The sequence below is a fragment of the Prionailurus viverrinus genome, chromosome C2 (genome assembly GCF_022837055.1).
Source record: "Prionailurus viverrinus isolate Anna chromosome C2, UM_Priviv_1.0, whole genome shotgun sequence".
Lineage (NCBI taxonomy): Eukaryota > Metazoa > Chordata > Mammalia > Carnivora > Felidae > Prionailurus > Prionailurus viverrinus.
In genome coordinates this window covers 140,552,471-140,562,279 of record NC_062569.1, presented here as the reverse complement: position 1 = coordinate 140,562,279, position 9,809 = coordinate 140,552,471, and the positions used below count along the sequence as shown (strand labels likewise).

Genomic DNA, 9,809 nt, shown 5'->3' with positions numbered 1-9,809 from the left:
TACCACTTTTTAAGGATACACATAGTAGCGTATCCTTAAAATCATCCTTTTAATAGGAAGAAACTCAATTTTTCCAAAATGATTTTCAGCACTGTCTTCTGTCCAGAAGCATTGTATCTGAATGCAATAAGACCGTTGTTAAATAACTAGATGTATGTTTGTGTGTATGTATGTGTGTTTCAACAATGCCCAGAAGTTTCCAGAATGCCTAAGATTAATTCTATCTTTAATTGGATATGATAAAACTGTGAAAGAGTCAACAACTTGTTTGTAGAAAACATACAATTTTTTCCATTAAATGCACAACTGAGTATTATTGCATGTTTGGATAGAAAGAGCTGAAGGAGATGATTAAATAAGCATATGCATATATAATACTTACATATCTTTACCATAATAGGAGTATAAGTTAAACTTGTACCATCAGACTTTACAACTTATTACAAAGCTATAGTAATCAAGACAGTGTGATGCTGACATTAAGACAGACCTATAAACCAGTGGGATAGAGTTGGAAGTCCAGAATAAACTCTCACATTTATAGGCAATTAATTTTTCACAATTATGTCAAGATCATTCATTTGGGGAAAAATTGTCTTTTCAACAAGTAGTCTTAGGACAACGGGGTATCCGTTTGAAAAAGAATTAAGTTGAACCCCTGATACCATACACAAAAACTAAAAATGGATTGAAGACAAATGTAAAAGCTAAAACTTTAAAACTCTTAGAAGAAAATAAGGCATAAATCTTTGTGATTTTAAATTAAGCAATGATTTCTTAGGTATGGCATCAAAAGTACAAAGAACAAAATAAAAAAGAAATAAATTGGATTTCATCAAAATTAAAAACTTCTGTGCTTCAAAGGATACCATCAAGAAAAAAAAACAAGACAGAGTGGGAGAAAATATTTGCAATCATATATTTGATAGACAACTTGTGTCTAGAATATATGAAGAACTTTTAAAAAGCAACAATAAAAAGACAAGTAACTCAATTAAAAATGGACAAAGTGGTTTATATACACAATGGAATACTATGTGGCAATGAGAAAGAATGAAATATGGCCTTTTGTAGCAACGTGGATGGAACTGGAGAGTGTTATGCTAAGTGAAATAAGTCATACAGAGAAAGACAGATACCATATGTTTTCACTCTTATGTGGATCCTGAGAAACTTAACAGAAGACCATGGGGGAGGGGAAGGAAAAAGAAAAAAGAGGTTAGAGAGGGAGGGAGCCAAAACATAAGAGACTCTTAAAAACTGAGAACAGATTGAGGGTTGATGGGGGGTGGGAGGAAGGGGAGGGTGGGTGATGGGTATTGAGGGGGGCACCTGTTGGGATGAGCACTGGGAGTTGTATGGAAACCAATTTGACAATAAATTTCATATTAAAAATAAAATAAAGTAAAATAAAAATTGCTTTACTAACGGCAAAAAAATGGACAAAGTATCTGAATAAATATTTCTCAAAAGAACACACACACACACACATACAGATTGTCAGTAAACAAATGGAAAGATGCTCAACATCTTTAGCCATCAGGAAAGTACAAATATAAAACAGAAGAATAAGAATCATATGGTATTTGTCTTTCTCTGACTGAATTACTTCATTTAGCATAATACTCTCTAGCTCCATCCACGCCATTGCCAATGGCAAGATTTCATTTTTTTGGTCACTAATATTCCATTGTAGATATACACCACAACTTCTTTACTCACTCATCAGTTGATAGGCACTTGGGCTGTTTCCATAACTTGGCTATTATAGATAATGCTGCTATAAACATCACAATGCATGTGTCCTTTTGAATTAGTATTTTTGTATTCTTTGGGTAAACACCTAGTAGTGTTTAATAAATAAAACAAATGAGCACAGGGGAAAAAACAGAGATAGAGAGGTAAACCAAGAAACAGACTCTTAAATATAGAGAACAAACTGACGGTTACCAGAGGGGAGGTGGGTGGGGGGACGGGCGAAATAGGGGATGGGGATTAAGGAGGGCACTTGTGATGAATGAACATCGGGTGTCGTATGCAAGTGGTGAATCACTGACTTGTACACCTGAAACTAATATTACCTGTGTGTTAACTAACTGGAATTTAAATAAAAACATAAAAAAACCACCACAAGATACTATTTCACACCAATGAAGACGACCTTAATTGAAAAGATAGATTAGTGTCACTGAGGATATGGAGAAATCACAACCCTCATATACTGCTAGTAGGAAGGTAAAGTGGTACAGCCTCTTTGGAAAGCAGTTCTAATGTCCCTCAGAATGAGAGAGACCACATGAACCAGCAACTCCACTCCTAAGTATATACCAAGATAAATCTTGCACATGCAAAAACTTGTACATGAATGTTCACAGCAGCGTATACATAATAGCTTAAAGCAAGAAATAACCCCAATGCCTATAATGGATACACTTAAAAACACGTGGTGTCTTTATATGATGGAGTATTATTTGACAATAAAAAGGAATAAAGTATTGGGGCGCCTCGGTGGCTCAGTCAGTTAAGCATCTGACTCTTCGTCTCAGGTCGTGATCTCACAGTTTGTGGGTTCGAGCCCTGCATCGGGCTCTGCACTGGTGATGTGGAGCCTGCTTAATTCTCTCTCTCTCTCTCTCTCTCTCTCTCTCTGCTCCTCCCTTTCTCTCTTTCTCTCTTTCTCTTCCTCTCTCTCTCAAATATAAATAAATAAACTTTAAGGAAGAAGAAAAAGGAATAAACTACTAACACATGCTCCAGCATGGGTGGACATTGAAAACATGCCTAAGTGAAAAAGAAGTCACAAAAGACCACATATTGTACGATTCCATTTATATTAAATATTCAGAATGGGCATATTTACAGAGACAACTTTCTATTAGAACGTTGTAGGTTAGACGTTGCTCAGGGCTAACAAGGAGTGAGGAAATGAGGAGTAAATAGGTCATGGTGATGGGTAAAAACCATTAAGGGGTACATTTTTAATAGGCGAATTGTGTGGTATGTAAATTATATCTCAATAAAGCTGTTAAAAGTAGATTTAATGAAAGTAAGTGGTCTTTAGCTTATGTGGCATGAAAACATTTTATTTATTTATTTATTTATTTATTTATTTATTATTTATTTATTTTGAAATGTTTATTTTTCAGACAGAGAGAGTGAACGAGGTACGAGTGGGGGAGGCAGAGAAAGAAAGGAACACGGAAGATCCAAGCAGGCCCCAAGCTCTCAGAGCAGAGCCCAATATGGGACTTGAACTCACCAACGAAGCCAAAGGCGGACAATTACCCGACTGAGACATCCAGGCACCCTGAAAACATTTTACATCACAACTTACTTTCCCTATAAGACGCAAGCATACTTATTCAAGTATTCAAGATGTATCTTGTTGGAGAAAATGAATAACTGAATTCATGTGGGTGCCCAGAGCAGTTTGGTTTGGAGATTTTCTCTTTGGCTGGAATAGCTATTTGATCTAAAACGAAGAAAAGTAGAGCAGAGAGTTGAGCTAACCCATAACTGATTTATTAGAAACCTTGAGTATTGCCACTCACATAACAGAAAATAAATTATATATATGTGTGTGTACATACACACACATATATATATATTACATCTATTATTACATATTATTACATATATTACAATTATTACATATATTACATTTATTACATATGTAATATGTAATATGTTACATATTACATATTACACATGTAATAAATTACATATGTAAAAATTACATATATTACAATTATATTACATATATTATAATTATTACATATATTATTACATATTATTACATATATATTACACATATTATATATATGTGTGTATATGTATATACACACACATATATATACGCACACACATAAATACTTTATATGCATATATACAGTATATAGTTATCTGTGCATACATATATATAGTTACCTATATATATGTGTATTTATATTATTATTTTTAATCCGAAGAATTTTAATTTTTTGCATTGGATATTTCAGTTACTTAAAAAAATCTATTTCTGTATACTGTAGTGATAAAGGAGCAAAAGTGAGATTCAATGTGCTCGTTGTGTATATGTCACATATATACTTATCTCTCCATATATATCACATACATACATTTCTCTCCATATATATTTACCTGTATAAAGTTTACTTCACATAGTGAATGAGTTAACAATGTTCAATTTCTTATGTTTTTCAAGCATGTCATTTTCTTTCGTATTTTAAAGCTTTGAACAGAGCATCTAAATAAAGCAGTAAAGTGGATTCAGGGACTTCCGGGCATATCCAGCAATGAGTGCTCCTGAAATGATACAATTTCATCTTATACTTCAATATTTCTTCTCCTCAGGGTAAGTTAGGTTTGTGCTATTGGAAAAATCTTAAATTATTGTTTGCATCCTTTATAGAATATGACACCCGAGAAGAGACAGAGTCATTTGTGTTCAGAGGCATGTGCCTCAGGAATCTCTTCTTCCTGATCCTGTAGCCCAGGAATATAACCAGGGAACAAAATAGGTTAATAAGAAAAAGAGAGTGGAGAATGGATTAATTGCTAATATAAAAATTAGCCAGGGTTCAATCTAAGTAGCTGGCTTGAAATGATCCTAACTGGAATCATTGTTGCTTGATTGTAGTTCCTAATTATTCAACTCAGTCCATTTCCAAATGACATCAGTGCCTCTTGTACTATGATGGAAATTCAGGTGAATGTTTCCACATGCCTAGATAACCAAGCTAAGTTCAGTTTTAGATGCTCAAATAAAAGCTAGGTCATACTGGTTTCTTTCTTTCCTATTTTCCTCGCCATGTCTCAATACAGAATACTGGCATAAATGTCCATTACCATATAGCCTATAAAAGTGATAGTAGCAACAAAATTTGCTGTGATGATGACAAATTGGTCAATCTTTGTGCATTTTTTTTTTACAGTTACAATCTGAAATTTTAAGTATTTTGAAAACCATTTCAAAGTGAAATAAACATATTCATTTTAATTGATCTTGGGGATAGCTTTGATACATTAATGTAAAAGAAGTAGATATAAATATTTAAGGCGTTGGCACTTTTTATGTTATTAGAACTAAATATTTTACTTTTCCCTCTAACTTTGGTTTCACTAGAATTATTTATTTATTTATTATTTTTTTATTAAAAAAAATTTAGTGTTTATTTTGAGAGAGAGACAGAGAGTGTGGGTGGAGGAGGGACAGAGAGAGACACACACAGAGTCCAAAAAAGGTTCCAGGCTCTGAGCTGTCAGCACAGAGCCCAACATGGGGCTTGAACCCATGAACTATGAGATCATGACCTGCAGGGATCACCCTGTTCATTACTCCCTGCAATCCAGCTGGAGCTCTATTCTCATCTCCAAAGTTTGCAAAAGTGACTCAGGCCAAACCTATTTTGTTTAGATGTGAGCATATCACTGAAACTAAGCTTTAAGTATGTATCATGTGACCTATACAGCAACTCTTAGCAGGAAAGCTTCCTCTTACCTGTTGCTTGGAAATCAATTGGCTGCCATCATGTAAGCATAAGGGAAGGATCTCTCTGAGATTGAGGTGGCCCAAGAAGAGGTAAGAAACCAGATCTGAACTACACTATTTATATTCAGCCATTAACACAAACCCATAAATTCGCTTTTTGCTTACGATAGTTTCAGTCAGGGTTTCTATCATTTGTATCAATATGAACCCAATTTTACATATTGTGGGAAATTCTTCGTACATGGAATAATTGACTTTATCAGTAAAGTGTACTATTTTTTTTTTTCCAGGGAGCGCAAGAAAGCCAAAGATTTTAATAGGGAATATACAGGGCAAATAGATCAGATGCGGGTCGGGCGATGGTCCAACCCTGTTTTCCATCTTTTACGTTCAAGGAATTCTTTCTTGGAGGCACTGATGCAGCAGAAGGTGGAATCGGCAGACCTCTGTGCAGCTGGCCCATCGGGGGCTTTGTCCTTGTGGACACACTCTGGAACTTGTTGATTTAATCTAGGTTTTATGCTTACTGGTTGGTCTGGAATTGGAAAACCCATCATTGGCCAGAGTCCTGAACGATGTAATAGTTATTTATCCTTGGCAGAGCCACTTGAGGGTGGCAAGGAAAGGAGGTACCAGGAGGATCCACACAGGAGGATTCTCTGCTGCTACATTGAAGGCCAAGATCCCCGACCTGCTGTGGGGGTTGATCAGAACAATAGGCTGGCTGCTGTTGATGCCCTGGGTAAATGGACGAGAGGAAGCTCGACCGGCTGGTGTTCTTGCTACAGGCTTGGGAGAGTCTGTTGGATCAGGGGCTGGGTCAACATCCACGTATACTTTGTACCCCAGGTCATTGCCAGCTTTCTCAATCCCACACCAGTAGGTGTCTGCATCGTCATACCAGAGATCCTCCAATGTCACGGTGAATATGCGCAGGCTATGATTGTCCGGGATGGATGCTCGGCCCTTCTTCACCAGTTGCTCTGACCCGGTGCTTTTAACAAGGATTTTGCAGGAATCCCACTCGTACCCACGACACCACCATTTCTTGTAGGATTCCCAACCCCGCCCATATGTACAGTGCACGGTCAGTGTGCCCATTGCCGTGCCTCTCACCGTTCTCTGCACGCAGGTGGAGAAGTGGCCTTGGACGACAAGAAGGATCACAACTGGGAGCAGCCGCATGTCCTGCCTGCCTGGCTTGTCTCCCTGGTGCTCAGCAAGTGCCAGCTGCCTTCCATAGACTTGAACTGAGCACAGAGGCAACCCACCTTCTCTTCTTCTAAATTATTCTTTTTTGTTTTCTCTCATCTACTTCCCCTCAATTTTTTCTTCAGTTACTTCCTAATTTCATTAATTTGGTGCAAAGCGGCGGCAATGGTTCGGAGCTTATGGCTGACGTGATGAGGTGTCCCCACTCCTTGCTCTGGCCCCTCAACTCAGCATCCCCTAGTCTAACTCTGATGATCTGCTTTCCGGGGAGGGTCCCTGCTTGTTCCCCCCACCCCCCACTCTAGCACCACCTCCAGTCTGTGCGCACCTACTTCCTGCCCCCCCCCCCATCTTCCAGCCCAGTTCTCCACTTTAATGGCTGTTGGAGCCTTGTAGAACTGTCCACCCTGTTAGCAGCTCAGATGTGCTCCAAATGCCATTTCTTGTCATCTTTACCCCTAACGTCAACCTGTCCCAACACTTGGTCCCTGGGCCCAAGGCTTCCTCTCCACCTGCCTCCACCACTCTAGTCTTCCGTAGACAAAGGTCATGGGGTCTTCTCCCTGCCACCTGCCACCCTCAGAAGGTCTTGCAGGGGTGGGGGGCTTGGAGGTGGAGCAGTCCAGGGCTTTGCCAGAAGAGTAGGAGAGGGCGTGGCAGGCCAGCCCCAGGAGGGAAAGGGAGCAAGAATCCCTGTCTTCTTCAAGGTCCTTCTGGCTGGACTAAGACTCAAATTGACATGAAACAGATTAACAAGAGAAAATCATCTCTAATAGCATACATGCAAGGAGTCCACACAGACGTGGCAGTCAGGCAAAAGAGATACAAATGTCATCCTGAATTAAGCAGAAGGGGGTAGGGGTCTGAGATTTCAAAGGGAAGGAACCAGTAATTTTTTGGTGCACAAATGTATATCCTTCCAGAGAGATGGGTTACTCAGATAAAATTTAAATGTAAGCTTCTCTGCAGTTGCACACATTAACAGTCCAGCTGGTACGTGTTTCTTCCAACTGAACTGGTCTATTCATCCGGATGAAAGGTCAGTTTAGGCAAACTCATTCCAGAAGGCAGTGATGCGGGTGGATTCACAACGTTAGGCCTGTGGTCCAAGTAATCAGGTAAGAAACAAGAAGCTTTTCTATGGAAACAAGAGGAACCCAATGGTTCATGACTGGATCAAACATTCAGCCAGTTTCTGAGTTGTGAGGGCAGCCAGTGGAGCAGACTTCTAGATGTTGGACTCGAAGCATCTCAGATAGAGTGAGGGCAGGCTGTGCAGTCAGACAGGTCCCCTGGGTTTGTAGTTCAAATGTCTCTGGTGATCTCTGCTTGGCCTGCTGAGCGATAGGCACAAAGACTGTGTAGGTTATGAGTTCTTGTGGATTTCTCTAGGTTTAGGTAAGTGGTTTACATTTAGCAGAACTTCGGGGGAAGGGCAGTTTTAGTTCTCAAAGGATTCCAAGTCAGAGAGGTGGGAGAAACCTCAGAATGTCGATTTGGAACGTTGTAGCTGGTGGTGGAAGGCACTAGAAGAAATCAGGACCTAATCCATTATATAATGAATAGTAATAAAATCTAAAATGTACGAAGATGTGTTATTGAAACATATTTTCTCTCTATAATCACTTCTTTGACCAAAGATAATGAAATTAACACTAACTTGTTTGCAAAATAAGTCATTTCCCATAAAACTTGGCCTATTTCCATAAGTACAACAAGAATTGCAGTTGACTCTTTCAACCTGCTTTGCTAGAAGTTTTCATAAAAAGTCTCCAGATGAAGTTTAACAGCCTCTTGAGGCCAGGAGCCAAGCCAATTACTTGCCATCAGACTTTGCCTGTAATATGTATAGATTTGGGTGAATTCCTCTCTTCTCCAGGCCCCCCAAACATCCCGGGGTTCCTGCACCTGTAAGCAAGCTCTCAGTCTGGTATTTCCAAGGGGCTTTATTGGCGCCATGAAATCACCCTGAGTTCTTTAAGGCTGTCGGGTCACATCTGAGCACGTCATTCCCAAATATGACCTTCCAGTCCCAGCGTGGTAATATACGCAGTGTTTCCCATTGTGTCCTGTCATAAAGAGAACAGACTCTTATTGAAAAATAGATTCAATAGATTCAAATAGATTGCTAGAAAATATATGAATACTGACTGAGAGTTTCTGAACTTTGGAGGGTTCAGGTAAGGAGAAAAGATAAATACTTGAATTTGTTCACAAAGGTATATTTTATCAAATCGCTGTAAGTCAGTTAGCTTAAGAGACAAAGTTTCCTTAAATCTGCAAAAACACATTTAAAAAAAAGCACTAATGTTTCATACAAAAAGCCATAAAGAGTATAATGATCTTTTGCAAGTCGTTATTAATTTTGGTTCTGTTTGAATCTATTTTTTCCACTCGTTCTGGAAACCTTTACTTCATTCAGATTCCAGGTCTAGAAGTTATTAGAAACCTGTCCTCGCAGTTTTTCCCTGAATCTCCTTGAAAGTGAAGCACATGCCTCATGTAACGAGGCATCTGAGTGCAAGTATCACTGTCTAAAAAAAGACGTAAAAATGGCCATGCTTAGAGACCTGCGGAGTTCCTGCCAGATCTGGATGTAATGTAAATTGGCTAATTCTTAAAAATATCCTATTTGAATGATAGCTTATGAAAACTCATCTTTTCACTTGTCATCCCTCTCTTAGAAATATTGTCCCTTTTCCCAATATGAAAGGTGGTTTACATATTTTTCGTAGGGCTTCACAAATTATTGAAAGTAGATGGAAGCAAGAAATGATGCCTTTGGAAAAAAAAAGAGAGAGAGAAGGAAACAAACCATAGGAGATCTCAATGATAGAGAACAAATTGAGAGTTGATGGAGGACGGTAAGTGGGGGATGGGCTAAATGGGTGATGAGCATGAAGGAGGGCATTGTGATGAGCATTGGGTGTTATGTGTGAGTGATGAATCACGAGATTCTATTCCTGTATCCATTATTGCATTATATGTTAACTAACTAGAATTTATAAATAAAATTTTAAAAGAGAAATGATGCTTTTGCAAACAAGGATACTGTTGCATTTTGTGTCTTCATCTTTAATTTATTCCCCTTCAGATAAATAAAATT

General features: G+C 38.5%; 1 protein-coding gene across 1 annotated transcript; it reads right to left on the bottom strand.

Moving 5' to 3' along the window:
- Positions 1–6,079: 6,079 nt before the first annotated feature.
- LOC125174643 (CMRF35-like molecule 1) lies at positions 6,080–6,676 on the bottom strand. The gene has a single exon (XM_047874206.1). It carries the CDS (start codon positions 6,674–6,676, stop codon positions 6,080–6,082), a length of 597 nt encoding a protein of 198 aa, XP_047730162.1.
- Positions 6,677–9,809: the final 3,133 nt, after the last annotated feature.

Bases quoted from the DNA above. Each gene is read 5' to 3' on its own strand.
- LOC125174643 (XM_047874206.1), bottom strand. From the start codon at position 6,676: ATGCGGCTGCTCCCAGTTGTGATCCTTCTTGTCGTCCAAGGCCACTTC.